The sequence below is a fragment of the Trichophyton verrucosum genome (genome assembly GCF_000151505.1).
Source record: "Trichophyton verrucosum HKI 0517 chromosome Unknown contig00020_1.f1.exp, whole genome shotgun sequence".
In the NCBI taxonomy this organism is placed as follows: domain Eukaryota; kingdom Fungi; phylum Ascomycota; class Eurotiomycetes; order Onygenales; family Arthrodermataceae; genus Trichophyton; species Trichophyton verrucosum.
Window position 1 is genome coordinate 31230 of NW_003315621.1, and position 27586 is coordinate 58815.

At 48.8% G+C, this 27586-nt stretch overlaps 13 protein-coding genes across 13 annotated transcripts; 5 read left to right on the forward strand and 8 right to left on the reverse strand.

Moving 5' to 3' along the window:
• Positions 1-305: 305 nt before the first annotated feature.
• Positions 306-1826, reverse strand: TRV_00273 (uncharacterized protein; the record flags this gene model as incomplete). Its single annotated transcript, XM_003025465.1, has 2 exons — positions 306-701; positions 780-1826. The coding sequence occupies 2 exons, from the start codon at positions 1824-1826 to the stop codon at positions 306-308; spliced, it is 1443 nt and encodes a 480-aa protein (XP_003025511.1).
• A 411-nt stretch (positions 1827-2237) lies between these two features.
• Positions 2238-3227, reverse strand: TRV_00274 (uncharacterized protein; the record flags this gene model as incomplete). Its single annotated transcript, XM_003025466.1, has 1 exon — positions 2238-3227. One exon carries the CDS (start codon positions 3225-3227, stop codon positions 2238-2240), a length of 990 nt encoding a protein of 329 aa, XP_003025512.1.
• Positions 3228-3482: 255 nt separating this feature from the next.
• TRV_00275 (uncharacterized protein) lies at positions 3483-6685 on the reverse strand (the record flags this gene model as incomplete). Its single annotated transcript, XM_003025467.1, has 2 exons — positions 3483-4531; positions 4585-6685. 2 exons carry the CDS (start codon positions 6683-6685, stop codon positions 3483-3485), a joined length of 3150 nt encoding a protein of 1049 aa, XP_003025513.1.
• Positions 6686-7570: 885 nt separating this feature from the next.
• TRV_00276 (3-hydroxyacyl-CoA dehydrogenase, putative) lies at positions 7571-8679 on the forward strand (the record flags this gene model as incomplete). The annotated part of the gene is made up of 3 exons (XM_003025468.1): positions 7571-7708; positions 7782-7881; positions 7949-8679. 3 exons carry the CDS (start codon positions 7571-7573, stop codon positions 8677-8679), a joined length of 969 nt encoding a protein of 322 aa, XP_003025514.1.
• Positions 8680-9106: 427 nt separating this feature from the next.
• Positions 9107-11444, reverse strand: TRV_00277 (uncharacterized protein; the record flags this gene model as incomplete). Its single annotated transcript, XM_003025469.1, has 3 exons — positions 9107-10150; positions 10297-10739; positions 10925-11444. 3 exons carry the CDS (start codon positions 11442-11444, stop codon positions 9107-9109), a joined length of 2007 nt encoding a protein of 668 aa, XP_003025515.1.
• Positions 11445-13452: 2008 nt separating this feature from the next.
• TRV_00278 (uncharacterized protein) lies at positions 13453-14702 on the reverse strand (the record flags this gene model as incomplete). Its single annotated transcript, XM_003025470.1, has 2 exons — positions 13453-14147; positions 14222-14702. 2 exons carry the CDS (start codon positions 14700-14702, stop codon positions 13453-13455), a joined length of 1176 nt encoding a protein of 391 aa, XP_003025516.1.
• A 283-nt stretch (positions 14703-14985) lies between these two features.
• Positions 14986-16113, forward strand: TRV_00279 (uncharacterized protein; the record flags this gene model as incomplete). The annotated part of the gene is made up of 1 exon (XM_003025471.1): positions 14986-16113. The coding sequence occupies one exon, from the start codon at positions 14986-14988 to the stop codon at positions 16111-16113; it is 1128 nt and encodes a 375-aa protein (XP_003025517.1).
• A 225-nt stretch (positions 16114-16338) lies between these two features.
• Positions 16339-18780, reverse strand: TRV_00280 (conserved leucine-rich repeat protein; the record flags this gene model as incomplete). The annotated part of the gene is made up of 1 exon (XM_003025472.1): positions 16339-18780. One exon carries the CDS (start codon positions 18778-18780, stop codon positions 16339-16341), a length of 2442 nt encoding a protein of 813 aa, XP_003025518.1.
• A 930-nt stretch (positions 18781-19710) lies between these two features.
• TRV_00281 (uncharacterized protein) lies at positions 19711-20288 on the reverse strand (the record flags this gene model as incomplete). Its single annotated transcript, XM_003025473.1, has 2 exons — positions 19711-20007; positions 20034-20288. The coding sequence occupies 2 exons, from the start codon at positions 20286-20288 to the stop codon at positions 19711-19713; spliced, it is 552 nt and encodes a 183-aa protein (XP_003025519.1).
• Positions 20289-20479: 191 nt separating this feature from the next.
• On the forward strand, positions 20480-22030 carry TRV_00282 (uncharacterized protein; the record flags this gene model as incomplete). Its single annotated transcript, XM_003025474.1, has 1 exon — positions 20480-22030. One exon carries the CDS (start codon positions 20480-20482, stop codon positions 22028-22030), a length of 1551 nt encoding a protein of 516 aa, XP_003025520.1.
• A 939-nt stretch (positions 22031-22969) lies between these two features.
• Positions 22970-23892, forward strand: TRV_00283 (uncharacterized protein; the record flags this gene model as incomplete). The annotated part of the gene is made up of 4 exons (XM_003025475.1): positions 22970-23021; positions 23127-23173; positions 23250-23408; positions 23482-23892. The coding sequence occupies 4 exons, from the start codon at positions 22970-22972 to the stop codon at positions 23890-23892; spliced, it is 669 nt and encodes a 222-aa protein (XP_003025521.1).
• A 505-nt stretch (positions 23893-24397) lies between these two features.
• On the reverse strand, positions 24398-26030 carry TRV_00284 (uncharacterized protein; the record flags this gene model as incomplete). Its single annotated transcript, XM_003025476.1, has 3 exons — positions 24398-25409; positions 25481-25934; positions 25976-26030. 3 exons carry the CDS (start codon positions 26028-26030, stop codon positions 24398-24400), a joined length of 1521 nt encoding a protein of 506 aa, XP_003025522.1.
• Positions 26031-26323: 293 nt separating this feature from the next.
• On the forward strand, positions 26324-27565 carry TRV_00285 (uncharacterized protein; the record flags this gene model as incomplete). The annotated part of the gene is made up of 2 exons (XM_003025477.1): positions 26324-26354; positions 26463-27565. 2 exons carry the CDS (start codon positions 26324-26326, stop codon positions 27563-27565), a joined length of 1134 nt encoding a protein of 377 aa, XP_003025523.1.
• Between the last annotated feature and the right edge of the window lie 21 nt (positions 27566-27586).

Genomic DNA, 27586 nt, shown 5'->3' on the forward strand with positions numbered 1-27586 from the left:
TTGGGTGGAAGACACTGATGTACAACGTATTATTTGAATAACTACCTGGAGCAGGGATAACTAAGTCACGTCCCTTTTAACCATCCTCCCTTCTTTCCTCCCTTTTTTTTTCTTTTTCTTTTTTGCCTTTTCATCCTTTTCTCTCTCTTTGTTATCATTGTTATTTCTCGCAAATCATCAATTCGTCACAATATCTTCGAACGTTCAGGGGGGTAAAATATGAAGCAGGACTTTGAATTCACAAAGCATCAGATGCGGCACCGCTTGGATGTGGTAGCCGTGTTTTCGTGTGTTTGGGAAGATACCTAGCCGAAGCTCTTTCTGACAGAGCGAAGAATATCCATGACACCGGCTTCGCCCTTTCCACCAGCCTTTTCGGACTTTGGGCAGCCCTTCTCAATCTCCGTGGCAAAACGCTGGGAGAATTTACGCCCAAAACGTCTGGAGTAGGCTTCTTTGAATTCGGCCAAGCTGGCACTCGCTTCAGACGTGAGACAGGCTCTCTCCAAGACCATGAAGGCGCGCTTGATATGGTAATCTTCCAGGTTGACGGACATGGAAGCTTTTCCTTCGAGGGTGTTGCCTGGGATCCCATACCCAGTGAAAGGATCAGGCTTGTTGAACGCTCCTTCGTAGCGGAAACTGTTTGTCAAGGTGACGAGTCTTCCGAGCCAGTAACCGTATGGCTTCGCGATTTTGACCTTTTTTCAAATGAAATTTCCGTGTCAGCTTGTGAATGGGGGTTATAGGAAGATACCAGTGAAGGTGGTTGTACTTACTACTTTGATATCAATGGTGTCACTGGAAGCTGGGGTTTCGATGGAGGCGCTGCGCTGAGAAACACGCCCGAACTTATCAACAGACAAGGTGTCTGCATGAGGATCCTCGCAGTAACACTGGGCTCCTTCACGAATTGGGTACATTGGAGGCTCAGGCTCGAAATCTGACTTTTGATGAATGGCCCCCATAGTCTTGCTCTTAGGGAGTTGGCGTGGACGAACGAGATTAGGCTTGCGGCTGAATGCTTCAACGGACCCCTTTTCGCACTCATCGATTGTTCTCTGCATTTCCTGTGGCATTTGCGTGGTATTCTCGTTGTATCCTTCATCATCAGCAAGTGCATAGAGTGAACGGCCGGCCGCCTTTTGGGCTGCGATACTCTCCGGCCATGGGAAGTAGCGGGCAGCAGACTTGGGGAGCAGAAGACCAGGCCCGTAAGTTGCCTTGACTGTGGCCTGAGACGAGGTATCAGAATCAGGTGAAGGATTCAAAGGGGTCTCGTGGCCCTTGGCTTCTTTTCCTTTCACATTAGCAGCTCCCCGCAAGGCCTTCAAGTCCTGATACCCAATGAAAGGCTTTACGCCTGGCTCAGAAGGTGCACAATTCTCCTTCTTATCATCGTCTGACAATGGCCAGCGCAGAGTAGTATTAGCAGCAGGCTGGACTGGCTTTGGGATGTTGGAAGTCGTTCCACGAGCCAAGTACTTTGGTAGCGGAGGTAAAGGGGGCTCAGGAGACTTCACTCCAGCAGGCTGGAATCCAAAGGATTGTTTCGAGTTAAGAGTGCCCTGGGAACGGACCGGAAGTGAGCTACTCCTAGTAGCTGCTCGGGATGCTGCCGCGCCAGCAACGATGGGCTTCACATCACCTTCTGCTTCGTCTGGCTGACGACGGATCAGTGGCTGGAACGCAGCTCGAGCAAAGTGATGGAATGAGTTCGTTAAGGATGATTTCCTGCCAGACTTTCCCGCGTCCTTATCTCCCTGAAGCAGAGGACGCGATGAAGCAGGGGACGGGGTCTCCCGCATATACCGAGCACGAGGCATCTTGCCCCTTATCCTGGTTGCTTTGTCTGGAGGGATAAAGGCCCCTTCAAGGCCTGGTATGCTCAAGTCAACAAAACAGAAGTACTGCAGAGGTAGGACTGTGAAGAAGAAGGTTGTTATTAGTGAGAGGAAGGTGGAAGAAAGAAAGAAGAGAAGTTTTTTATATCAGTTCCTAATTAGGACAGGAAGAGAAAGACAGGACGCTGTATTGTGGCACGACATAAGCATGCAGGACGCAGAAGAGCGGATTGTATTGTATATAAAAAAGAAGTAGGGCTAGCTGGTGCTGGCTATCTAGTTTGGCCATAGCTAGTCATAGCTATTGTCACTAGGAAGGAAATATCCATCGTTTTTGCCTATCAGACCAGTTTAGCCCTTCTGGAAGTGCGTTTAATATTGCCTCCCTTTGATCTATTCACTGCATGTCATGATTGTTCCTTCAGCCACTTTCACCGCGCTCCCCCGGAGATGGACAGTCTCAATCTCCTTCTTGCTGTCCTTAAGGGTAACTTGGAGCCCTATCTCGCTTCTCTTTCCCATCTCAACACCTTGGATAATGGTGTAGGTTTCCTTGCCCTTTGCAAGGATCTCGGGATCTGTCAGGGTGAGATAGGAAGCTAGTCCACTCGCAGCACTGCCGGTAGCGGCATCCTCCAGGTTTCCTGCCATCATCCTGGATCGAATGACTTTCTTCTGGAGCTCCTCATCCCAGACGTCCCGAACGTAGAAATAGACCGAAACATGGCCCTCGACATCCCAGCCCTCATCCAAATAACCGCCGGCTGCTATTCCCTTGGCTGGGATGGACTCCGTGGCTGTTGTGACCTGAGCCAGGACTTCGAGGCTGGGGAGGTGGACGTGTACCGCTGTCATCCCCTTGACCACAGACACGACTGGGAACCCGGCTTGGTACGCTTGAGCGTCCAGCGAAGATCCCAGGCTTGGATGGAGCCTCAGGAGTTCTGACAGTGCCATTCTGGTAGAATGAATACGCACATTGTGCGGGATGGAAGCAGACACTTGGCTTGGATTCTCTGGCACCAGAGAAATTGGTATATTTCCAGCCTTAGTCGTGAGTGAGGTTGATTCGCCCACTTGTCCGCTAGAAGCTTTATCCTTTGAGTGAACGAGCAGCCACGACGCAGCGCCGATTGTTGGATGACCGGCAAACGGAAGCTCCTGTTCGGTTGTGAAGATGTCTATTTTCCGGGGCTGGCCAGGGTCAGAGTTCCCTGGATGAAAGAAGATCGTCTCTGAATAGTTGAATTCAGTGGCTAGCGTCTGCTTCTGCTCCTGAGTAATTGGATTGGAGTCAGATAGGAAGACGACGGCCAAGGAGTTGCCCTTGAACCGCTTGCTGGTAAACACATCCAATGTCACGTACTGCAATGAGGCGGACATCTTGACAATTGCCCGTTAAAGACATATACCACAGAGACGAAAAAGACTATTTTTCCTGATAACGGTCGAATTTATATGCAGACAGCGAATGTCGTTGATTGGTAATATTGTTGTCATTTCTCGTATCTGTTGGCGGAGCAAAAACAGGGCGTGTCGACTTGAGGGGAGCCGAAAGTTAAAAAGTCCCGAAATGCCGGGCTAGCAATGCAGCATAGATAGGTATATTATTATATCAAAGTCATTAACCAAAACCGTTTACTCAGAATCGCTGTCAACCACAAAGCCAGCCATCATCTTCGGCCGTCGTGGTCGTGTCGTCGTGACGGGTTCATCATCTTCGTCATCGTCATCAATGTTTTGTTTATTTGTGGCCGTAGGTTTCGATGGCCTATCAACTGCAGTTGATGCCCACTGGAAATCGGGAGCGGATGCTTTCTCTCCCACATCAAGTATGAGGTCGTCCTCCGTAGACGTGGGCGGCGTCTGCACCTTGCGTCTAGGAGGAGCACCTAATTCATCCTCCTCTTCGTTTCCAGAACCTAGATCTTCACTCCTTGCACGCTTCCTCTGACTAGTACCTATGTCTTCCCCATCACTCTCACTTGAGATGGCTTGTTTTCGTTTCCCACTTGTTGCCTTCTTGGTACCATCGCCCAGCACAGTGCTACCTAGACCATCGATATTCATTGCCTCCTCCACAAGCTGAGCCTGCCTCTTGCGTCGTTCCGCCTCTCGAGCAAAGAATTCTTGATCGGCTTCGTCATCAGTTTCATCATCACTGGCATTGACAAAGAGACTGCTTTTGATTTTCCTCTGTCGTTCCAGCGCATTCTGTTCACGAGCAAGTCGTCGAGCATTCAAAGTCTCCTCATCTAGCTGGTTGTCCTCATCAGCGTCTGTCTTCTTACGCCTTTTCTGCTTCAGTTCCTTCAATGCTTTTGACTTTGATCGGGGGTTTGGAGGGAAGAGGATTTCATCAAGCCCCAGATCCTCTCCCTCGGAATCATTGCCAAAGTTAACCTGGGTTGTAGCCTCGTCATTCATGGATTTGGCAGCTATGCGTTTCCGAAGTATGAGTTTGTGAGGGTCAACACCGTCAATCTCAGTGGCTGGATCGTCACAATGTTTCTGAATGGAGTTGCGCGTCTCCTCAAGTTCTGTAGATGGAATAGAGCCTGGGATGCTCCAGGGGGTGCCCAGTACATCTTCGCCCACCAATTCTAGGCCGGCTAGTGTGAAAAGAAGACGTAAGCGGCCATTTTTGAACAAGGCCGTTTTGCGTTTCTCGTCAGGGGCAGAGACTTCTATAATGATGTTAGCATAGGGTAAATTCAAGGTAAGCTGCGTACAACCATACCTATTGTGGGTGTGCTAGGTGCGATATCTGCAATGTCAGCAGCATCTTGTATTCCCCGTGCTAGATCTGCGAGATCCCAGCTCTTCCTATCCTTGAGGGCATTATCAAGGACCTCACATAACCACCGAACCAATTCCTCGCAGTTATCTGCAACCAAGACAGACACAACGATTCGGATCTTTTCATCGGCGGTCCTAGTATAATTTTGCTTCACTTCCAGTTCTGCAGCGGGTCGGGATGCTACTGACACAGTTTGCTTCTCTTGGCCATATTCCAAATAGTGTACTGTGGCAGGAATCTTGCTGAACAGTAGTTCCGTGATGAGCTCTGGCCGCTCATCAATCTTTTTGAACATCTTTTTTAGAATTTGACGAACAAGTTCCTCCCATTCTCCGAACGCTGGGCTTGACGACAGTAGCCCTTCCGGTCCCTTAATCATCCTAGTAAAAAGGGCGATTATGTCCAACCTAAATAGTAGCACACTCAATTCTTGTTTAAATGCAACTCTGTAGAAGAATCGGTGTGCTCGTTTCAGCTGTTCGGTATTCAAGTCGCGATAGTAGGACGTCAGGGCAACAAACGTGTTGACCGAGTTCTGAGTGCAAAATTTATTACAAAACCTCTTGAAATCAAACGATCTCTCTGCAACGTTTCGAACAGCTTCTGCTCTGTCTTTTTCTTCTTCATCTTCCGAGTTATCAAATTCGCCCTCCTGGTCCTCCTGGTTTCCCTGAGCCTTGTTTTGTGCCTTCTTCTTCCGCCTTGATATTCGCTTAGAACGGACTTGCATGTCCACGTTTTGCTTCGAATATTGCTCTAGCATGCGTAGGAAGACATGAGCAAGCTCTGTGCAGGCATCAAGATACCAAAATCCTTGTCCTTTATAACCTCGGAGGGTAGACAATATTCTATCATGTGTTGATTCTTCATAGAAAATGCGGCTGAGGATATTTTCAGCAATTTCTTGATCCTCCTCAAGAGAAGATTTGCTCATCTCTTGAACCGTAAGCAATGTCTGTGTGAAAGACAGCATTCCAGCACTGAGATCCTGCCACTCTTTGTTGTCAAGGCTAGCTTGCATATATCGATTCAGGGCAATAAAAGTTTCCTGGTTTAAAACACTTGCTACTAAAGCAAAGCTGTCAGGGTCAATATCCCTCGCGGAACCAGTGGCATTTCGGCGAGCCTTCTCTTGTTGTTCGCGCCGCGCACGTTCAGCGCTTAAAAACCAAGAGCTGACGAAAAAGAAATGGCGAGACGAAGATTCACTCAAACGATCGGACTCTCGTTCCATAGCTTTTCGTATACTAGTCATCAAGGGATTGAATCCTGAATCAAGAAACTCCTCAACAAAAAGTCGAAGATAGTTGAGGGCCGACGAGGTCAAGTGAACTTGCACATTGAAATTGTTTGACGTTTCATCAATCACTGGCCGTCTTCCTCTCGGTTTGTTCCACTTTTTTGTTTTATCCATTTTATCAAAGGCCGCTTGGTCATTAAGCAGAACGTCTTGGCCTGATACAGAGGACACTTTCGCTGCGTCTCGTTTTACCCAAATCATGGTCCCAAACCTACCATGACGGGTAGGGGCATTCTTTAAGCGATCACGATTTAAATTGCTTTCTGCAGCCATCAGTCCCTTCAGCTCATCCTTGCGCGTTGCACTCCGTTGGTTATCATCCATAAATATCTGTCGCACGTCAACACCCTTGACAAGATGAAATAATATCTCGAGGAGAATAACGTCCTGGAAGGTAAACTCTTCTCCGATGTTTGAACATAATGTAAGAATCAGGGCAAAGACATCTTGGTCATGGAATGCATTGATTGTCATTGACCTCGAGGCCTCATCTTCATCTCCCTCAACGGCTAGATTTGGAGTCGCGCCTAGAATCACCACATTTCTAAACAGATATAGAACAAGTTTTAAAATGCCTTCATCTCGGGATGATCTTTCTTCCCGGGGGGTAGTTATACTTGGGAGACCTATGCGAATAATCGACCGGAGAATTGAGTTAGAGGGGTGAGCCAGTATTCCTGTTTTATAAGAGACTTGGGCATGCTGTAGATAAGGAGTGTGCCTGTGGTGATTAACAGTCATCTCGCTGTGTATTTCGACCGGCCATGTCAACGGTACGAGGAGCTCTACTAATCAGATATTAGCCACGCCCCAAAATTGAATGAACCAGATGGTGGCTCACAGCACGCCAAAGTTATCCTTGACTTGTACTTGTCGGTCGGCTTGACTTCATCCCATAGAGCTAAGATTGGTACTAAGTCCCCGTTGACAAGATTACTCTCAGCAATGCATCTCGAAACATCTAGCCGGTTCAATTTCTCGTCGTAGAACCGCAGCCATTTTTTAAGGTCACGCAGACAACCCAGGGCATCGTCTCCAAGTATATATCGTCCGGCTTCGTCGTTCGCGGAGCCACCGAGCTACAATGAGATAGTCAGTACTGGCATGTTTAACATAGTCTCGCTATAGAAGCAGGGTGTCATACCGCCGTAACCAAGCCGTAGATGAATGAACGCACTTCGGGGTCAACCACCTGGTCGCCCGGCTGCGCTACAAATGGCTCACCGTCCATTATTTTAGAGAAGGTAGAAATTCAATGAATTATACGTGGCATTTCGTTGTTAACATGCCATCGCCTTGGCCCGCAAATGAGGATTTAATGTCATCGTTCTGTCCTATATTTACCGTCCGTCACTGCTGATTTCTCCAGTTCAATTAAACGCCAAACGCGCAGACGCGTCAAACCTAGGCGGCACGCGTCTCGGAGGCGGCTAAACTATGTCCCGTCAGTGCCGAAAATAGCCGCAGGCCGGGAAAGTGACGTCGCCGAGGCTCAAAGCCACGTGAAGCTTCTCCAAAACGACTTCTTCGACCTGAACAACTCAAGAAAACCACCAACTTCTCGTCATTATCCTGGCTTGATTCGCTCATATATTGTCTTTTTTTCAATACATTACAGTAGCCATAATGTTCCGAAGTGCGGTCGCAGGGCGCCTGTTGGCGACCACTCGGTCAATTGGCGGGGCTCGTGCCTTTAGCTCAACTCCTGCCGCACAGGTGGCCGCCGAAGTCAACAGCGTAGGAGTCATTGGTGCCGGGCAGATGGTAAGGGCAATTGATTAATAGCAGCTTTACTTTACAATTAGTACGCCTTATCGCTAATGCCTACTCTGCGTAGGGATTGGGAATTGCTTTGGTTGCTGCGCAAAAGGCAAACATCCCTGTCACTCTGGTTGACAACTCCCAAGCTTCCCTCGACAAAGGACTCAAATTCGCCGGTGAGAATCGCCCGAAAACCACCTCCACAAATTAGACAAAATAGACTTTGTATTGATGGGAGTGTAGAGAAACTGCTTGCCAAGGATGTTGCAAAAGAGCGCATTACACAAGAAACTGCCGATAAAGTCCGCTCAATGCTCACCCCTACCACAAAACTCGAAGATCTCTCAAGCTCCGACTTCATTATTGAGGCTGTACCCGAAATCCCAGATCTTAAGACCTCTATCTTCTCCAAGCTCGTTAAGATAGCCCCAGCCCACGCCATCCTTGCTACCAACACATCCTCCATCTCGATCACTCGAATTGCCGCAGCAACCACCGAGGATCCCAAGGATCTTTCTGGCCCATCCCGAGTTATTTCCACTCACTTCATGAACCCAGTTCCCGTTCAGAAGGGTGTAGAGATCATCACTGGACTGCAGACTTCTCAGGATACCATTGACACTTCTCTTGAGTTGATGAAGCGTATGGGTAAAATTGCCGCCCGATCGACAGACTCCCCTGGCTTCTTGGCCAATCGTATCCTCATGCCTTATATCAATGAGGCAATTAGCTGCTTAGAAAATGGAATTGGTACCAGAGAGGATATTGACAGCATCATGAAATATGGAACTAACGTCCCCATGGGTCCATTGACTCTTGCCGATTTCATTGGCATTGACACCTGCTTGGCCATCATGAACGTTCTACACCAGGAGACTGGGGACAGCAAGTACAGACCTGCTGGCCTACTAAAGAGAATGGTTGATGCCGGCTGGGTGGGCAAGAAGGCTGGAAAGGGTTTTTACGATTATTGATTAAGCATCTAATGCCGTCAAACAGTTAAGTGATGGTGTGAAGCAGCTGTTGGGGTTTGTAATTTACGACGAAAATAGATACTCCATGCTATGTACAAGTCAGATTAGGGAGAAAATAGAACCTCAGTGAAAGTATTCAATATATATATATTTGCCATTTTTTGATACAGGGGGTTTAGTGCAAATATACGGCTCCGGGTCTTTTAGGGCTTAACAGGATTAGGTACCGTGAACAGCTGAATATTAGCGAAGACAATTCTGCAGAGTAGAAGGCCACTGTAGACTGGAGAAAGAGATAGCATAAGCTAATGAACAGCAATTAGGGTATAGCATAACGGTATATATATATATATAACAAAAACAAAACTGCGCCTTAGTTCACCAACCCCCTTCCAGCAAAAGACACCAGGTCTAGCCCCCTAGATATTTATCGATACACAAACTGCGACTGGTTAGGAACACGCCCCAGCCCATTTCTTGACCTACTCCGCGCTCGACTTCCCGTAGCCATAGTAGCTCCGCTCTTGCGAGCATCAGAGCCGCGACGTCTATACCCAAATTCGGTAAAAACAGGGGGCGGCGATAGAGGCGATTGGGGTGTTTCTCTGCCACTTGTAACTGAATATGTTGTGCCTGAGTGGCTAGAGTTGTTTGCAGATGAATATCTGCTACTGGAAGTTACTGTGTCCTTAATGGCGTCGGGGCCATTGATCAAAAACATCCTATGCTCTTCAAGGAGGCCATAACGTTTTTCAACGGCAATCTTGAACCACCGACGGTCCGAGATTACTGTGGAACTCAGCTCGTAAAGAGTATAGTTTGTCTCGCGTTGTAAATCCCCCAGCTTCTTCATGATGCCACTCTGAAGCGCCGAGGATTCCAAACTGCCGTGGTATTCCAGTTCACTCATCTCCTCCTTATGAGTTTTTTCCAGTGCATCTTGTTCCCTCTTATGTGATGCATTAAGTTTGTCGAGTATTACCTTTTCTCTTTCCTCTCTGTTCGGCTTGCCCTTCAAATGGCGTTGCATCTGAACAAAATTATCATCTTCATCCTCCTCCTGGCGAGTTCTGAGTTCAAGCTTTGTGGCGCTTTGACTGGCCTCCAAGGCGCTTTTACGAAGCTTAAAGTTCGATTCATAGGCTTTTTCTAGCTTTACCCGCGTCTGGTCGAATTCTACCTGTTTTGAGACCGCTGCGACCTGGATCTGCTGCGCGCTATCCTGATGTCTGTTGATGATCATAGACTGTTGAATCTTGTTGATCTTAGCTAGCTCCGCCTGGAGCCTCTGGATTTGGTTGGCTATCGATATAAGGCGTTTCATTTCTTTGTCGTGTTGAACTCGGCGTCTTCCGTCATCTTGCCTTCTTTGTCCATCGCCGTCTGGGTGAATTTGGGTATTTTCTTTCCGCAATCGCTCCTCGACTTCTCGTCGCTCGCTGCGCTCGTTTTCTGCATTTACAGAGGCTGGCTGCGCCCTTTCACGATGTGTTATGGTGTCAGGCTCCACTTTAGGTTTTGTCCCATGTTGATTAGGTTGAATGCAGCCGCAGGTCCCACCCCTGGCGCCGCAGAAACAGCTGTATGCATTTAGTTAGATATTTTCATAGAACAAACAACGAGGGTATCATACCAAAATTCAGCACCGCAGTGACAGACCACGAATCCGGAGTCAGCAGTTAGATCTACCATTGCCTGGCATTTGTAACAGCGTCTCCAGCCGTTTGAGGCAATACTATCTACCCTTTCCGGATAAGGGGCTTGAGGACAATGTTCGTTGCTCTGATGGGCCGTCCTTTGACAGGCAGTACATATCGACCATTTGCATATCGGGCATTTCTGTGTCGGAGCGCCCAATTTGATCTTTTTTGGAGGAATCCATTTTCCACAGCTTGGTGATGGACAATACCATCTGCTAGTTCGGGGTATAGCATACTCTTGTACTTTTAATTTGTATTCCTCCCGAAGTAGGGAGTCCACATTGTGTAGGATCAATTTTGTCGGTATATCTTCCAGGCAACATTTTGGAGGGAACTTGCTCTCGTTATTCATAGCTGTCTCTATCATGCCAGAGAAACACGATAAGCAGTATTTGTGCGCGCACCCCAAAGGGACTAGGTTCTTGTCGAGTAACTCAATAAAACAGCTTGCACATTCTCTAAACGGTCAGGTAGCTGATTAGTAACTGGTCAAACAGTATGAAGAACGAGATGGGACGGTAAGGATGAATGTAGAAAACACTTACCGAAAACTGTTGCGTTCCATGAGCCGAAGTTTGAGGTTCTTCGTGCCCCCGTTGCTTTGACCCCCATACGACTAAACGTCGCTCCCGTTGCAGTGGACTCGGGTGAAAAGCATCGATCTAGCTGATGGTCTCCAGTGTGATCCTTTACAGCGGGTGCCTGGGTCCGTACCGGCAGTGAGTGCCGGTCATCCCCCATGGTTGTACCATGACTATATGTTGATGACGGTGGTGGCGGTGACCGTCCACCTCCGTTCTCACTGTGTTGGCCTGCAGATTTGGGAGGCCGTTCTGTGTCCAACGGCTGACTGATTATTTGAAGAAGCTCTGGAGAGACATCATCGGGAAACACATGGAGTTCCTGAGGACATGGCCGATCCGCACGGTGAGATGGTAGCTGGCCATTATCAAGCAATAGATCCTCTAACCCGACCAGCTCAGGCCACTCTGCAAGCCGGTCAGCATCATCCACCAGGCCTTGCAGAGGAGCTTCGAGGTCGCGAGTCAACTGAGGAACCGACATAGGGTGATTTCTGGACAACCAAATGCCGTTTTCTGGGGTTCAACATTCAGCAACAGTTTCATTCTACCAAAACGAGCACCGACGACGTTGGTAGGAGGAATGCTAGATTTCAGCGACAATATCCGACGAGTCTTGTGAGAAGAGGTATTAAAATCGCAAAGCAAGACTCATTCACGTGGGGGGAAACAATAAAATATAAGAGTAAAAACTCTTGGGGCGCATCTGCGGTCGTATAAATCTGGGGGAAAGCGGAGTCTGGAGAAGGACCGAAAGCCACTGACGGCCATCGTTAGGCTGACAAAACGAACCGTAGGAGGGGGCCCCAAGGAGGGTGAGGCTCGCTAGGCTCCAACTGCCTTGACTCGACTGCATCAAAGTTCGTTTATTTATGGAATCCCAAGGCGCCGCTCGGTGGTTGGTTGGTCGCTGTCCCTCCCTTGAATGTGAAAAGGAGCCTTGTATGTATCTGTATGGCGGAGGCCTGTCTACCCCTGTCAGCTGGGGCCGCTGCCAATCGATCTCTATGCTGGGGCAGTGCGATGGAGCAACGAGCGGCGATCGGAGATGCCTGGATGGATGCAGCGTTCCGTACCTTTGTTGGACCCTTACTTGGTACGCTTTGTGAGGGATAAAAGATCCACACCGGTGAAAGGCACCAGGTAGATCACGTACCATATAATATGCACGACACATCTCCTGGACTGTGAACGGAGTGCGTCTGGCATGTATTCACGGCCGGATTGCAAATAAACCAAGGGGCGGCGTGAGCTGAATGTAGTTTTGCGCCAGAATTTAGATAACGAAGCTGGGCCTCGTATGCCGCCCTAGAAATATTTCTTTTGCACTAATTGCCCCTGAACACCGAATAGGCGTGTCGCAACCCTGGACTACCGTGGGAGCATCGAAGTTATTTTTATGTAAGATGTTGAAGGTTGAACGAGTGGTTATATGTACTTCAACTGCTGTTGGTTGCGTACCAGTGTGGTGGAAATACAGCTCCATGTCTAACAAGGGGTCAGGAACAGCGTCTCAGGAACACCTGTCAGAGAATACCCCGTCCTGGCTGAACCATGGTAGCGAACGGCCAACAAGTTTTGGCTAACGACATGTCCTGTGCATGTTTCGTTCCTCCAGTCACATGCATGGAGATACCATCCTAGAGCAGCCACAATTCTCAGCATCGAGGGGGTGGATAATTGACGGTCTGGCGCCAGTTCCTTATCAGCAGCTAGACTGGGGTTTGATAGACTAAAGAGGTTGGATCGGAAAATTTCCAGCATGACTTGCGATAACAGTGCGGAGAGTTCCATACCCACCAGCTAAAATAGGGCGAAACCATGCTAATTGGCATCGCGTGCATCCTGTGGAGGCAACAGCCATAATTTGCAGCAGTGCACCCCTATCGTTGTTACCCACACCGGGCCGGCGCACGAGATCTGTTATCTACCAGGTTATGATGTGACATGGAGGACAGAATTGAGTGGTTTGTCCAATCAACCCTGAGAACAGAACCTTGACTAAATGGCGTTTGGTCGTTTCATATGTTCTGGGCTGCTGCCGATGGTGGTCAACCGCGAGAAAGTCGTAAAATCAGAGACTGGGGATAGGCTTCGAACATGTTAATCTAAATACTCCAAGTATTATACCTTCGGTCACATATTCATCCAGTAAACTTTTTCCAGGCCCAGGATGAACCGTACTCCTGGTATTGTTGCCGAGTAATCGCAATTTCTTTCATAGTTTCCTGGTTGGCTGCTAGCCTACTTGCCCCTAGCCAGGTCGAACGGATGGGACTTCTCGAAACGTCAGTCACTGGATTCTAGAAATATCAAACACGACCACAAAAGCAGGGGGAAAGAAGGCTAAGGGGCTTGCTTACTCTGGGCCAGCCTTCACGCGAACGACACACTCCGTCGGTGCAAGATGCCGGACACCGGTTTCCCTAGGATTAAGTGCATTAGCAACCTGGGCATTCTAGGGTATTCCCCTTTTCTCAATATATAAGAACTTACAATCGTTCTATAAACCCTGGAATCAATGCATTTCCCCCAACAACAAAGATATTGGCCAGGAATGATGGGTGAAGGCCTGTGGGAATAACAGACAAGCATTGAATTATCATGTCAGGTATCCCCGGCTGTTGGAGCCCAATATCCTGGGGATTGAACAGTATCTCCGGCACCGTAAACCGCTCATTCCCTAGAACAAGAACGTCCTCCGCTGCGGATGGATTAACTCCGGTAATGAGTCCTTTCCTTTTCTCAGCAGCCAATAGGCTATCGTGCGGTCGCATAAACCCCTTTTTGTGTGCATTTGGGTCTGGTAGCACATAATCAACCACTATGTCGGTGGGGCCCCCTTTTCGTCCTTTCCACGTCTTTTCCATATCCGTGTTGAAATCCTGGCTGACATAGCAAACTGCTTCTTTAACGCTGTTGACAATATGCGTTTCATCCAACATATTATACTGTCGAATCGAAACCAATTCCTTCAGATAGTTTGTAAGATGCTTCCCACCAAGTTCAAGTCTCCTTATCGCTCGTTGGATTGGGCGCCCTTGGTACACGGGAGTTACAGTCGTCTGAGAATAACCCGAGTCGACAACTAACATACACTCAACTGGTAGGTTTGGTAAATTCGTATCCTGGCTAGGTGGGTCTCCAAAGAGGGATCGGACATCATTCCAGGCATTGAGACAGGGAGCTGCACAGGCAATACCAATCGTAAGTATAGGAACTTTCATAATATTACTTTCACATAGCACTGATTGTACATACCAAGGTATCGTACATATCCGCCAAACCCCCATTCTTCCATTATCATCTCGTCCATATTCTTTTGCAAACTGCTCAAGGCGTTTGGAGCCTCAGTTAATATCAAGGTTGTCCCAAGGAAATCTGAACATTGTATATCCGGTCTACGAGCCGTCTTCTCATCAAAGAATGTATGTTCCCATATCTCCCGTTGAGCTTCCCAATTGACCAAGTATCCCTTCTCGACCGGACGGCGAAAGCTGACCTCATTCCAGTCTGATATGTGGGTTTCAAGCTCTAAACCTGTATATATCTGATTATCTCGTGTTTTTGCAAGTGCATTTGGGACGACCACGCACGAGGCCAGGGGATCGGAGCTGGTGGTCGAGCTATATCCAGCTTTCAAGCTATACCCCCCATTGTCGATGATGAACGTCCTTTCGGGAAGCTTCTCCGATGCCGGAGGGGCAGCTTTGGTAGCTCGAGGGGGTTTGTTTGGAGCCATTATTGCCCTTAAAAGAAAATATCTAGACCATGCTTCTGGAAAACCTCCAACAGCTAGAGAATTATGTCGTCGTCGTTTGGATGTTGATTTTATAAAAACTTTGAAAAAAGAAAAATAACATCGGAATATTATTTTTGCCCCTCCTATCGCTTATCAGTGATTATGTAATATACTTAAAGGATTCCCGCAGTAAAATAAAAATAAATTTGATTAAACGCACCTTCGGCTGATATCGATACAAATCGTGGCAGCCCGGAGGAATATAGAAAGAAGGCAAGCCATCATGGCGGGCGACAAGAAGTTACTGGTTATTTTAGAATCAACGCTGGGGCTTTCTACGCAGTTCATCTCATCTCTCTCGCTGTCTGCTGCGTCAACCTCCAGCGCACCCCGCAGCCCCGAAGGAAACGACAATAATAAGAACCTTCCGCTTCCATTACTCTCAGCTGCCGCTCAGACCCTTAAATCGAATACTGGGAAGATATCTCTCTTCGCAATTAATACCCCCTTCACTCCGTCTGCGATTACTTCGGTTCTCACGCAAATCAATGACTCAGCTCTTCCCTCACTTGTCACAGCCGCCTTTCTCCTCCATCCAGAACATTGTACCAAAACATTCCATGCGGAAATTAACACACTGGTGAAATCGGCTCTAAGAGAATATATTACTCTGATTAATGATATCAAGAAGATTGCTGTGGAGAATGGAAAAAGCCTGACTGATGAGGATAAAGCTGCAGTGACAACTTCTGCGGGGAGGGTCTGGAAAGTATGCGACCAGCTTGTGGCTGCTTCTACAGATGGGGTTGTTGGGATGGTGATTCAGAAGGCGAATGAGTTCTTGGAGCTAGTACGTGACGGTATCAAAGAGTTGGAAGAGTGGGATCCAGAGGAATCCGACGATGATGATTGGGGGCTAGTTGATGACCTTGCCGATGAAACTAAAGAAGAAAAGGATGAAGACGACGATGAAGATCGAGAGGAGATGGTTGCGATGCTATCCGGGGAGAAGAAAGATCTCCTTCGCTTACTTACTCCCATTGCTAAGCTATACACGGCTGTAACCACACAGAGGTTAAAACCACTGAGGCACCAGCCCATCCTCCCAAAGTACGCTTCTAACCTTGATAAGCTTATGGATAATCTCAAGCAGATCCCAGACCTTGTCGATGAGGCTGCTGGATCCCTATACGAACATGATATACAAGCTGTGGCTTCCTACACAAGCAAATTAAAGAGTTGTGCCATTTCCACGGTTGAGATAGTTAAGAAGCCATGGTACCCCGAAACTGGAGTTAACACCAAAACAGACGGACAAGTTGAAGCCGAGGATAAATTCTCAAAATGGGCCACAGTTTGGCTGAATGTTCTTAACGAGTTGGGGAAGCCCGGTGTTGCTAATGGAAAATAATATAGATCCCGATCTTGTATGCGTTTGAGTCATAAGATTATAGAAGACTCTCCTCAGCGATATATTTGATATACCTTGTCGCTAGCAGCGTACATAAATCAACTACAATGGTTCAGAGCCTACCTCACCCGAAGAGAAGAGAATAATGTACAATATGTAGAATCTTCCCCCCCTCTGAAGATCTGCCCCGTTCGTAAAAGAAACAAAAGCCACCAACCATCTCATTCACGCGCTAGCCTTCCATTCTTTCATCTCGGCTTCACTGATTCGATTCTTCAAGTGGTCGAGTATCGCTTCAGTGCCCTTGGAAACAACCTGCCATCTAGGAACCCTGAATTTGTTCCCAGCAACTTCGAAACGGCGTAATGCATTCTTTCCCGGAGGGACATCATCAACTCCCAGAAGACCAGCTCTCGGGGGCAAGGCATCGATATCATTGTTGGCTACGTCAAGTACTTGCAGGCCTTCGACAGCCTCGTAGGAAAGGCTGTCAAATGCATTCTCTGAGGCAAGGAAAGTGACTAGGTTAGGGTACGTGGCGCGCATTACTGGCACAGGCCCCTTAAGACGATTTATTGAGACGTCGAGGAATGAGAGCGAAGGAGCCGAGAGGTTAGCTATAAGAGGTTCTAGGGACGTCAAAGCAGAAGAGGAGAGGGTTAAATTTTGAAGGTTCGGAAGGGATAAGGGTGTACTGAGTTCTGTGCGGCCGATGGGGTTATTAGATAAATCCAGGTCGATTAAGGAGTGGGCTACTAGGGAAAGAGCCGGGACTGGGAATTTCTCCAGGTGGTTACGTTGGAGGTAGAGACATCTGATATCGGATTTGGCGATCAAGGGTTCGATATCTAATGGCTCTAGATCTGAGAGGTTTGTCGAAGAGCGGTCAAGGACACCGCGTTGCTTGACTCTCCATGCATGAGTTATGGTGGCCGTAGGGCTTTCTGGTGCGAGTGTGAGCTCCGTTTGCACGGAACCTTCTTCCTCATCCTGAGATGGTTCCTTGACTTCACGTCGACTGTTGAGTTCTCGCTTCAGGTCATCGGTATCCATGCCGAGGAACTTCTTCTCACGGAGAGGATTATTAGATATCCGGAGAGTAACAAGACTCTCCATGGAACCGACATTATCATCAATCAACCTGATATCATTGGTAGTAAAATCTAGGTGTTTTATATTCTCCAGATCAGCCAGTCCCTCTGGCAAGGCGGATAGGCGATTCTCCGAGGCGATTATGGTCAACAAGGACTTCCATGATGATATATTAGGGAAAAACTTCAAACAATTCTGTTCTACGAACAGCTGTTGCAAGTTGGGCAACTCAATGGTATCTTCAGCAGATAGCTCATCCAGGTTATTTGTTGCAATGTTCAAGACCTGTAAGGTATCATGACGCTTGAATGCTTTTGGAAAGAAGTGGCCATCTAGTCTGTTCTTCCAAACATTGAGTTCCGTCAGGGGAAGATCCTTCATTGCCATCAATGGGAGAGAAGGAAGCCTGTTCTCGGAGACATTTAAGATCCGCAGCGCCGTTAGGTCTGCAATAGAATCAGGAAGCCCAGTAAGACAGTTCCCATGAAGATCTAAAACTTCCAGCTTGACAAGGCGTCCGATATCAGAAGTCAGCATACCGGACAAATTGTTCTCTGCAAGCTTTAGTTCTGTCAGACTCTCTATGCTGAAGACAACGTCGAGAGCATCCATGCTATCCAGTTTGTTCTTCGATAAGTTCAAGGTACGAAGCCGCTGTAACCTTCTAAGTCCCATGGGTAGACTCGATAGTTTGTTTCCGTGCAAGTCGATGTGCTCTAGGCCACCGAATTGAGCATTCGGGCCAGGTTCATCCGCGTTGAACTCAGCCAGATCCACGTCAGGGAAAGCCTCGTCCGGGAGTGAGGTCAACTCGTTGTCCGCGGCCATAAATTTCACCAGGTCGACATTTTCGTACCAGACGTCATTGCTGTTTGGATCAAAGGTATACATGGTCATGACTTCATTGGGGATAGCAGTCAGTCCCATAGCAGATATGTTCAGAAGTCCTGACTTCCTGGCCGAAGCGGTTCTACTCTGTAAGGCGGCTCCGGTAGGTTCCATACCAGGCAGCTGGTTAAACGGATCTTTCAGGCTGTCTTCTTCAAGAGCATCTGGGGATTTAAGTGATGATTCACGTTTTTGCTGTAGCTGCTGCTGCTGTGCTGCTTTGCGAGCAGCCTTTGCCTTGGCAATGCTCTCTCGGAGAGCACTGGATGACTTGGCAGTTTTCTTTGGTTCCGGTTCTTTGGGTGGTATATCGGTAGCAGAGTATCCGTCGGATGTGATAGAAGTCCTTGGTGATTGTTTCGAGGTTGTAGATGTAGGTGAGGTGAAGTTTGAAGATATGGTAGACGGTGGTTTCCTTGTCTTGGGAATAGAAAGAGGCTCAATGATGCCAGTAGGCTCTGAATCTGGGGCTTCTCCAAAGACCTGGCTTAGAGACGGCATTGTTCTCGGTTTTCGTGATATCATACTCTGGCTCTTTGGCGGTTGGCGAGTAGCTGCAGCCTTCGCAGCCGGAACAATTGGTTTATGAGGTGGCAGCGAGCTAGTTGACTCAGTCTCCTCGACATCTTCCTCGCTTGTCCTGAGCATTCCATTCCTTATTGACGCAGCTGGGGATTTTATATACATGCTAACTGACCTCTGGGCCACGGGACGCTCGCGTGACGTACCAGCCGCAGAGGGAGATCTAGGAAGCCTCGCTCCCCTTGCCGAAGGGGCAGGAGATGAAGGTGTTCCATTCAAAGACTGCCTCGAAGGTGATCTTCTAACCTCGCCGATGAAGCCGGACTTCCTTCTACCAGGCGAGGGTGATCCGGGGATCTGAGCAAGCGTCTCGATGGTCCGATCTGATAAGGAGGGTCTAGAGCCATTGCGCGAGGGACTACGGCCCTGTCTGGTATCTGCCGGGTCAAGAAATGACTCGTTCAAGTGAAACGGTTTGCTAATCGATTGAGGGCGTAACGGAGTAGTGGCGGTCGAAGTCGAGTTCGAGTTCTCATGGTGCCCGTCTAGAGGGTCCGATTCACTCGAGCAAGCCGGAGAGTAGGGCCTGTTGAAAATGTCCTCGGATGGCCGCCGAAGCCTCGATATCTTGAGACCTGCGTCTGCCTGCAACCTGTCTCTCGACGGAGACGGCCTTAGAGACCGGGAGGGCGTCGCCGTGGGCAGAGGAAGTCGTGAGAGCCGCGGGCGACCGCTCGTGATAGGTTTGTTGTCCATAGTAAGCTGTCCGTGTACAAGTAGCAAAATAGCCTCAGAGCTAGGACCAAACCATGGAACGGCTGTCAACGGTCCCTGTCTCTAGTCGAATAGCTGGTGGGAGACGCTCTGGCAGTATTCGTCGTCGCCCTGGTGGTATTAGTGCAGGACATGGAGTTGGACGGCTGGAAGTTGAAGCTCCAGGGGGTGATCAGGCCGAGCAAGGGTTGGTTCGGCAGTGATATTTAAGTATTTCTGCTAAGCAGTTAGCGAACTAGACAGACGTTGAACCCCCTTTTTTTTTCTTATCTTCTTGCATATTTGTTATCTATTTAGTTATCCACTAGCTAGCCTGGACTCTTAGTTACCTCTATCATATATCTGTTTTGATATCTGATCCCTTCGTTGGCTGAAGATGAGACGCACTTTTGACTTCTGTGCGAGGTCGAGGTAGTAGAAATTGATACCACAGCAGACAACGGCAGAAACGGAGGAAAAAAGCAGTGAAATGTAATGGACAGGTGATTGCCGGTATTTGTCTAGTCGTCTAATGCATATATCTCTTGTATTAATCCTCAACGGCGGTCGAAGGGAGCTCATAGACAGCGGCTCCCCCCCTGACGGGGCCTCGACTGCGCGACGTGAACACCACTTTTCCTATGAAATCCGGTGGGATCGCCTACCATCTGCCTTGCCCCGTAGTCTTCTTCCTCTGCATCTACTTGATCTCCTACTTTATGCATGTCATCTGCCTCTACCTCGCCGTCTTCCTCTTCGCCCTCACTTTCGCCCATCCAGCAGCCAAAAATGCACGTCACGTGACGGTTGCCCCAGCCTTCGACTTTCTTTTCCACCAAAACAACCAAAAGAAAGGCGCAAAGACGAAGACGAAGGCGAAGGCGAAGGGAAACACCGACAGCATCGACTTCATCTTCCATCGCCAGCTTCCAGGGGCCGACCAGGCCTGCTATTCACTGCCGACGCGTGTACAAGGCATTTGACGGCCGAGATATATTCACTACAGGGCGGACGCTACCTGGCACTCCCCGCTGCGGTCTTGTCGCGCAAAAGCACCTAGCTTCACCATCCTTGGAACGCCAACGCAACCAGAGCTGTCACTACCAGAATCATGGACAAACAGGGTGATACAGCGGCCAGAGACGGTCAGACTAGACCATCTCTCTCCCCGGCCGTCGAAATAGCGGTTCCGAGTACGCCGACTCCAGAACTGAGCAGCAGCAGTAGTCCTGCGCCAGACTCACAGGCTACCCAAATCCAGTCGCAACCTGACCGCGTCGACTCTGAGAAGCCCACAATACTTTCATCAGCAGCCGGGCAGTCGTCTCCTAGTATGACGCCTCCTCCATCCGTTCAGGCGCCGGCAAACGCGTCTACGCCAGCCCAACGCGCACGCTCTCAGTCGCATCCGTTTCTTGCGTCTCCCCCATCCACTGTCAACCAGTCACTGTGTGATGCGTACGGCATATCAGAACGTCTGCCTACCGTGAGTGAGATCGACGACGCTGACGAGCCCGCGCTTCGAAAGATAGCGAACGAGCTGCTTGTCGTTGCCCAGGACTTCCGGATGTCAGCAGCTCACTTTAAGCTGCAAAATAGTCTCCTCTCTCTCACTAGCAACGAGGCAGTCAAGCGCGCAGAGGTAGAGCAACAGCTTGCCAAACGCGAAGTCGAGATCCTACAGAGTGATGAGTACCGCGTTCGTCGAGGTATTGCACAGGAGGAATCAGCACGCAGCTTTCAGAACCACGAACTTTCTGGTGCCAGAGCTAGGATCCAAGACTTAGAGCAAATGAATGCTACCCTGGACCGCAGGCTTCATCGGGCAAAGCAGATCATCGAGGAGAAGTCAGACCAATACGAGATGCTATTGGAGGAAAACGGCCGGTTGAAGAAGCGTATTCGGGACAACCGTGAACACTTCACCATGATGATGGATGGCGCGTCTCTCCCATCAAGCCCCCGTACTGATATACATACAGCACAACGCAAAGCAGCCGCACAGCCACCACACCATGCTCCTTTAGAGAACTCACGCTCATTCAATGGTAAACTCGGCAGTCAGGACTTGCTGGCTACTCTTCTAGCAGCAGACCAGGTCTTGCACGGAGACAACTCACGCACCCAGACTCCTTCACAGCCCAAGCCTCGAGGACATAGAAACAACCACGGCCACACCCGTGGTGCACATTCGATGTCTTCCCTGACCCCCATATCCCACGCAAGAATGTCTGAGTCAACCCAGCCCCGTTTCTTCACTCCTGTGAACAAAAAGATGCGAGAGTCTAGGATAGCCCCAACACCCGTATCCGGCCTCCTAGACGAGGAAGATGAAGGCCGCCGTGACCGTGACAGTACTTTGTCCGCATCCGACATCGAAGCGGTCACTGACGAAGACGTACCAGCGTCCCAGGCTAGCTCTCTAGCCACCAGCATGCTTCGTCGCTATCCGGGAACTAGCCAGGAAGAGCCTTCCATCCCTACCAACTTGGGCAAATCCAGCGCCATGCTGCAGACAAAATTATTCGGCCATGTGAAAAAGGCTGGGCTTGAGCGTCCCTCTGACCACATGAAGCGCAAGAGCAGCAACTCGCAGAGCAAACCTGTCTCTCCCAAGAAGGCGAGGGGGTCAAATCCTCTTCACCTAAATGTTGCCGTCTAGCCTGCCTTCTCCTATGCTACTCAAAAAAAATTTTCCCTCCCCCGTACTTATGACTAAGCCTCGAGTTCAGTTTCTTTTCATTTTCTCTTTTGATGAATGCCTGCGGCCTCCTTGACGATATCAGCTTATCGCTAATAATGACCCAATCAATATGACCTCTGCAATGACAGCCTCAGATAACGAAGTTTGGTGGTTTTGGAGTTATTTCTTATTTCCTTGCTTTTCTTTAGTGGTCAGTGGTTTTTTTGTTTTTGTTTTTCTTCACGAGGCCCTCTTCCAGCAACTACTATGGCTTCTTCCCAAGGGCGATGATTTCTGTATTTCTGCCATTGAACCATGTAAAACGGAGATTTCTCTACTATCGGGCGTTTACTCTGGCCACAAACGATGTAACATAGCTTCAACCATCGTCTAAACAACAGTATACTTCCTTGCCGTCTGTAAAATCCTCTATTTACTGTTGGTCGCGATCATTATTTGCTTGTTGTAGCTGCTTCCGATCAAGTTGATATCGAGATGCCGCAGCTTTAGCCCGATTAGGCAGAGCTAGGGCTAAATAGCTGACTCAGCATAAGCGAGTGTAGCTGACATAAGCATCACCACACCAAAAAAGTTTCCACCAAAAGTTGAAGAAAGAAGAACTTCGACTTTTTCCACCAAAGTCGAGACACGACCATCGACAATTCAACAACCCGGGCTCTCGACAACTTGATCACCGGCCGACACAATGGTACGTCCTCTCTTCGCTTTCCTCGCTGTGGACGTTGATGTGCTCCGTGTGCTGTGCGCAGGCCGCGACGTAGGCGGAGTGAAGGTCGCAATTTGAGATGATAGATAGCGGAAGCTGACCAGGGGATTTTCGAATGTAGGCGATCAAGCACAACCAGGTTATCCCAAAGAACCGTGAGTTACTGCCCCGCTGAATGAGTGCGAGCTGCGATGAAGAGGGAAGAGAGAAAATCAAATGGATGGGAAGCGCGTGACAAACAAAGTGTTTTGAGGAAGAGGTGGAATTATTACTCGTATCGGACAGACGACTGGGAAAGCAACTTGACGATATTGCAACACCATTTCTAATTCGTGTCGTTTTGAACAGACTTCCACAAGGACTGGGACCGACGTGTCAGAGTACATTTCGACCAGGTATGATATATACCACAATGAATTGCGGGTTATGGAATGAGATGAACCGCGCCAACTAACGATAATCCCTATTCAGCCCGGCCGGAAACACAGACGTCGTGAGGCTCGTCTCGCGAAGGCTGCCGCCCTTGCTCCTCGTCCAGTCGACAAGCTCCGCCCAATTGTCCGATGTCCCACCATTAAGTACAACAGCCGCGTCAGAGCTGGCCGTGGTTTCTCCCTCCAAGAGTTGAAGGTCCGTCCAACTGTTTTTCCACCATGTTGCTGCAATCAACAAACAAAAATATCATATCTAATCCATTCCACAGGAGGCTGGTATCCCACGCAAGCTTGCTCCAACCATCGGTATCACCGTTGACCACCGCCGTGGCAATGTCTCCGCTGAATCCCTCTCCGTCAACGTCGCCCGCCTAAAGGCTTACAAGGCCCGTTTGATCCTCTTCCCCCGCAAGAGCGGTCAGTTCAAGAAGCTCGACTCTTCTGCCGAAGAGATCAAGGCCGCCAAGGAGGGTCTCGTTAAGACCATCAACTCCGTTCTCCCCGTCACCAATCCTGCTCGTGAGAACGCCGTTTCTGAGATCAAGAAGTCCGATCTACCAAAGGGAGAAGAGAATGCATACCGCAAAATGAGAACTGCCCGAAGTGACGCCAGACTTGTTGGTGTCAGAGCGAAGCGCGCAAAGGCCAAGGCTGAGGAGGCCGCTGCTGCAAAGAAATAAAATACCAGAAATAAAAGACATAAATAAATGGAAGTTCTTACGGTGTTACCCCCTTTTATTATGTTTTCTAGTCTTCTTTGCGCTCTTCCGTTTTTATAATCCCCCATTCTCAGCCTCCTGTGTCATGAATAATGCGATATCATATGACCAAATTATACGGGGTCCAATTCCTTGCCGTCCTGGAGGTAATTTATTACCTCTTCGGACCACCTTTCTTCATTGAAAGGTATAAAAATGGGGAGAGTGAACAGCCAGGTGAAGTCATGCCGGCAATGCGTGGTTTGGCCAGATGGGCTTGTATGTGGCCATGATGCAGAAATGGAAACAAATTTTCAAAAGCTGTTTACTTCAACCAACGTAGGTGGACATGTCTATGTATAAAGTAAATGTGATATTGTGTTGCAGTAGCTCCAAACAGAGAGTTGGATCATCTCATTATTAAACACTTGCCTGCTTCAATTCTATATAAGTTTAAGCACGGTCCTATGTTCATTTGTGAATGATCTCAAACAAGCCCAAATAGAATAACAATTACAGCTTCAACAGCCTTGACCAGCGACCCTATATCAACATCAACATCGCCATCGTTCCCACGTTTAATCATCGCTTGGAATACACGCTTCGCCTCCTTTTCTATTTTGCTGGCTGCAGTACCCTTCAACGAGGAGCCAGATATGCAAATACTTGGTTCCAATTGAGGCTCGCTAGTCCATAAATCAAGGGTCAAAGGACAGGATACAAGCAACTCCAGCTTATTAGGTCCTGTTGAAGTGGAAAAACGATAACTTGTCCTTTCGAAATGCTGTACCAAGTCTTTGGTAGCATACTGGTGCCCATCCATATCAGGCGTGGCGCTTCGAGATGTATCTGCTTCTCCTTGTTTCCTATAAGCTTTCTTCGCTTGTTCAAGATATCGAGGGTTTTCTTCGAGCTTCTCGGATAGTGCCTGCAGTTTCACCCAGAATTTCGATCGTGATATTGCAGCCTCCCAGTACCGACATATACCCCAACATAAACCGGATACATCGTGATCTAATAAGGAGTTTGACAGCCGAGATGCGATCCAGCCTTCTAATGGCCCAGGGAGCTTAGAATCGGTCTCGGAAATGGAGATAGAGAGCACGGATTGTCTTTCAGGGTCAGTTTTAAGGGTGAGAGGAATCTGGTAAAGCGATGCTGGAAAAGAGCCTGGTGGTTGAAGGGTGAAGTGGTATGTCTGCACTATATCTGAGGGTACTCCCAGAGCCCGTGATGGATTTCTCACAGTAGAAGTTACTGTTTCCGTTTTGAGGGTAAGAGGCGCGAAAACAGTAAGATACGGGATTGAATTTTCCAGCGGCTTCATGGCATAGGGGTTCTCAGGCAGCGGCGAGGGTGGTGGTTCAGGTTCCGACAGCGGTATTGACTGCTGGACTGTGAAAGGGAGCAGATACGAAAGCATTGAAGACAACGGTGGAGGTGCCGGCGGTTTAGGGGGCGGAGGTGCACAAGACGGATTTTTAGACAGGAGAAGCCCACTACGTTGTAAGAATTAGTATAACAGGAAGTTTGATATAGCAATATACATGGCTGTGGACACGAAACATACATTAGTCGTCTAAGAGAGCTTTCGTCCACGGATTCGTGCTCGGTAGTCTCTAACTGGCCAGCTTCCTTTTCTAAGAACTCAACTTCTTCCTTTAACCTCTCCAATTGCTCTCTAAGAGAGTCCCTGACTTTCTTCTTTTCCCGAATTTCCTTTGGGAGGTCGTCATCGGGTTCAATACCGATGCTTGGCCGTGACTCGCCAGCACTCCGCTTGGGATCAGTAGCCTTGGTGTTTTTGTTCTTGAAAATGGGATAGAATCCCTCTTTCTTAGGTTGCTGTTTCCTTTTCACGTTTGAACGCTGGCTTGGGCTACCATTGAAGTGCGCAATTGTCCCTCTCGGAGGAGGGTCTGCTTCTGGAGGAGAGAGAGATAGCCCTTGGCCAGCGTCATGGCTTCCCGTGGGGGAGTTTGACCCTGATCCTCGTTTCTCTCCAAGTGTATCTGGCGCCTTAACTATAGATATTTCTCCAGGAAACGGTTGGTCCCCAAATGACCTTCGCCTAGAACCAGGCCTTGATATCGTGCTGTTAAGCCGGGGCAATCCGTCATCCTCCTCTGGTTCCGTATGAGATGCACCCACATGTGGTCGTAAAGGTATACTACCAGATATTTGGGGCGAGCTATCGATGTGTTCCCCAAAAGAGCTGAACTCCTGGCCGGAAGACCTTTGCGCTTTCTCAGCCGCTGACCGTTCTATGACCTTCGACAAAACGTCTGGATGGTATCGTGCGAGGCTCGATCGAGTAGGCGCTTGGAATGACCGGCGGCTCGGTGATCGCGAAGGGCTAGTACGCCCGCGGCCATCTCTCCTTGTAGTATTTGACGCGCCTACAGGTATCGGGATGGAAGAGTTGGACTTGCGCCGTTTTGAGGGTGAGGGTATCATTCGGGCGCGCGCGTTCGCATCTGGTCAGCTATCCAGATAAAAAGGGCGGTCGCATATACGGTGCTTCCAGATATTTGTTCGAGATAGAAGATCAGAAGTAGAAGAAGAGCTGTTGTCTGCAATTGTCTCGCCTGTCTGGAAGCTCGTTAAGCTTGCATCTGCTTCTGTTTCTGCTTTCGAGCTATCCCTCGGCATAAACAAAAAGGGACGCGATGAGGATGGCTGTTTGCACTGTTTGCACACGCATCCCACTGGAGGGTTGAATAACACCGAAAAGGTCGCTCTTTTGCCGTACAACTTCCAAGCCAACGACAACTATTCAAAGGAACAGATGGGATCCCTATTTCTCTCTGAGGGGGGAAGGATTCCCTTTGGAGCAGCTGTATGTTCCCGATGCCTTCTAATACTCTCAGCTGGAGGTTCTCAATTCCGGGCAATACCACCTTGGAAGAAGACTCATGAGCCGAACCGACAAGCAACCACACGGTATCAACACACGGATGCGAGGAACCAAGGAAGTTCTGGTGGGAAAGTAGCAGATCAGATATATCCATTGAAGGGCTTTTACTCCGAGCTTCTTAACTCTCCGTCACAACCATTAAACCCCAGCCGAACCCCTCAGTCCCAAGCTACCAACTCAGCCACTACTGCTGCTGTAGCTGAAACAACACAATCAGAACCGCAAAGAGAACAAACACCGCAGGAGAAATTTGGAATAGTTTTTGGAACTCGACTTGCTGGGCCGGGTTATTCCTCGACACGCTATAATCCTTCTACTGCTCCCAAGTCGGCCTGGCGTACGATCAATGGGGTACCAATACCGCCACGGCCAGAAGAACCAGATAATTGTTGCATGAGCGGATGTGTACATTGCGTTTGGGATGATTATCGAGATGACGTCGAGGCTTGGGCGCAGAGAATAAATGAGGCGAAGAAACGAGATGCCCCTCGCAGAGGTTCAAAGAAGAAAAAGCACCCGTTACCTGATATGAGGCAAAGCCCACGAAGCGAAGTTGACAGTGCAAGTACAAGCATGGATGATGATGGTGGTGGAAGCCAAGCCAGTTGGAACACTGATATATCTACCGAGGCGGATGCGGATGCATTGTTTGCTGACATTCCTGTTGGCATAAGAGAGTTTATGAAAACAGAGAAGAAATTGAAAGAAAAGCGCAAGAAAAATGAAGACAAAGCCTAGGCAAAACACGCATTCCAGTGC